The sequence below is a fragment of the Olea europaea genome, unplaced genomic scaffold (genome assembly GCF_002742605.1).
Source record: "Olea europaea var. sylvestris unplaced genomic scaffold, O_europaea_v1 scaffold29102, whole genome shotgun sequence".
NCBI lineage: Eukaryota > Viridiplantae > Streptophyta > Magnoliopsida > Lamiales > Oleaceae > Olea > Olea europaea.
The window spans coordinates 1-1407 of NW_019247675.1; the positions used below are offsets into that span (position 1 = coordinate 1).

General features: G+C 34.5%; 1 protein-coding gene across 1 annotated transcript; it reads right to left on the reverse strand.

The window, feature by feature from the left end:
• Positions 1-447: 447 nt before the first annotated feature.
• Positions 448-1401, reverse strand: LOC111384431 (cysteine-rich receptor-like protein kinase 29). The gene is made up of 2 exons (XM_023008706.1): positions 1258-1401; positions 448-1167 (listed from the first exon to the last, which is right to left on the reverse strand). Exons 1-2 carry the CDS (start codon positions 1399-1401, stop codon positions 826-828), a joined length of 486 nt encoding a protein of 161 aa, XP_022864474.1. The 3' UTR covers positions 448-825.
• Between the last annotated feature and the right edge of the window lie 6 nt (positions 1402-1407).

A 1407-nucleotide genomic window follows, 5' to 3' on the forward strand; every position in this document is an offset into this window, starting at 1 on the left:
CTTGTGATTTTGGGTCAATGAATTTGAGCACCATTATTTCATCTTTGACTGTGAACTTGGTCTTCATATGGAAGTGGTTTTCTTGCAATTTCTATATTTTAATTTGATTATCGTTATTTGGTTTAGAGTTAACTAACTTTGTATTTGATTATCCCTATTTTAAGAAATCTTTTAACAACAAAATGTATGCTTTAAATTCAAGATAGAAATGGATGATTTTAAGACTGATGATCAAGAATTTCAACAATGGCGCAATGGAGGTGGCATGTTTCGTAAGTTGTCTTGCGTGGATCCAATTGCTAATATAGAAATTGGTGTATTGGTTCATCCAAAATCTGTTGTTACAGCAAATCCTTAAATTGTATCAGGGACCATTGTTGGACCTGCCATTACAGTTGGTAAATCAACAAGAATAGAGTAATTTCATTTATTTTGGAGACTGTTGACATTACAACTGTGGAATTAGATAAAACCTTCAATTGATCAAACAAACACAAATTAAGTTTCAAATCAATTAATAACAATGGAATCAAATGCTTGAATGAACATAAAGTTTGGCACCAAAAGTCGAGTATATAGGACTCAAATTTGTGACCCAATAACACACAAGGTAGCTCCGCTAGAAGAGTCCTAGAATCCCACTCGAAGCCACGAAGAAAGTTACCCATAGATATCGTGTTATTCACATGGGAATACACTACCAAAAACCACACCGATACAAATCAAGTAAAGAGAATAAATCTGCTTACAAGATAAGTACATTCAAATAAGAACATAAGTAACTAAAAAATGTCTTGTTATAATGGATATGCATCTTCTTGGAAGTTATCGTGGATATAACTCACTCATCGAGGCCTCATTCGTTGATAAAGGAGTAGTATTATCTAATTGATCTTTGGATGAATGAGTCTCGTGAAGAATTGAAATTTCTGGAGGAAAGCTACCTGACATGAAAAATGCAGGTTGTGAAGGTACTGGTAGAGTTAAGGAAAAGCTAGAGAGCATGAGAACCACCGATCCCATTGTAGGTCGATCAGCTGCATTTTCTTGAACACATAACAAACCAATGTGGATACATCTCATAACATCACGCATGGATCCTAAAGAAGTCCTCAATGCAGGATCTATTATATTTGTAACTGTTTCTTGGTGCCAATTTTTCCAAACCTGTGAGAATTGAAATGTTTAAATACAATAAATATAATCCTTGGTGGCATCAATTTGAAAAAGACCAAACCTTATCATATTTGTACTTACACAGTTTATGAGGTCGTCCCCACTCTCCCCATTTTGAAAATTATAAGTTTTCTGACCACTTATGATTTCCAAAATTAGGATACCAAAGCTGTAGACATCTGATTTAACAGAGAAGTGTCCATGTATTACATACTCAGGTGCCATGTATCC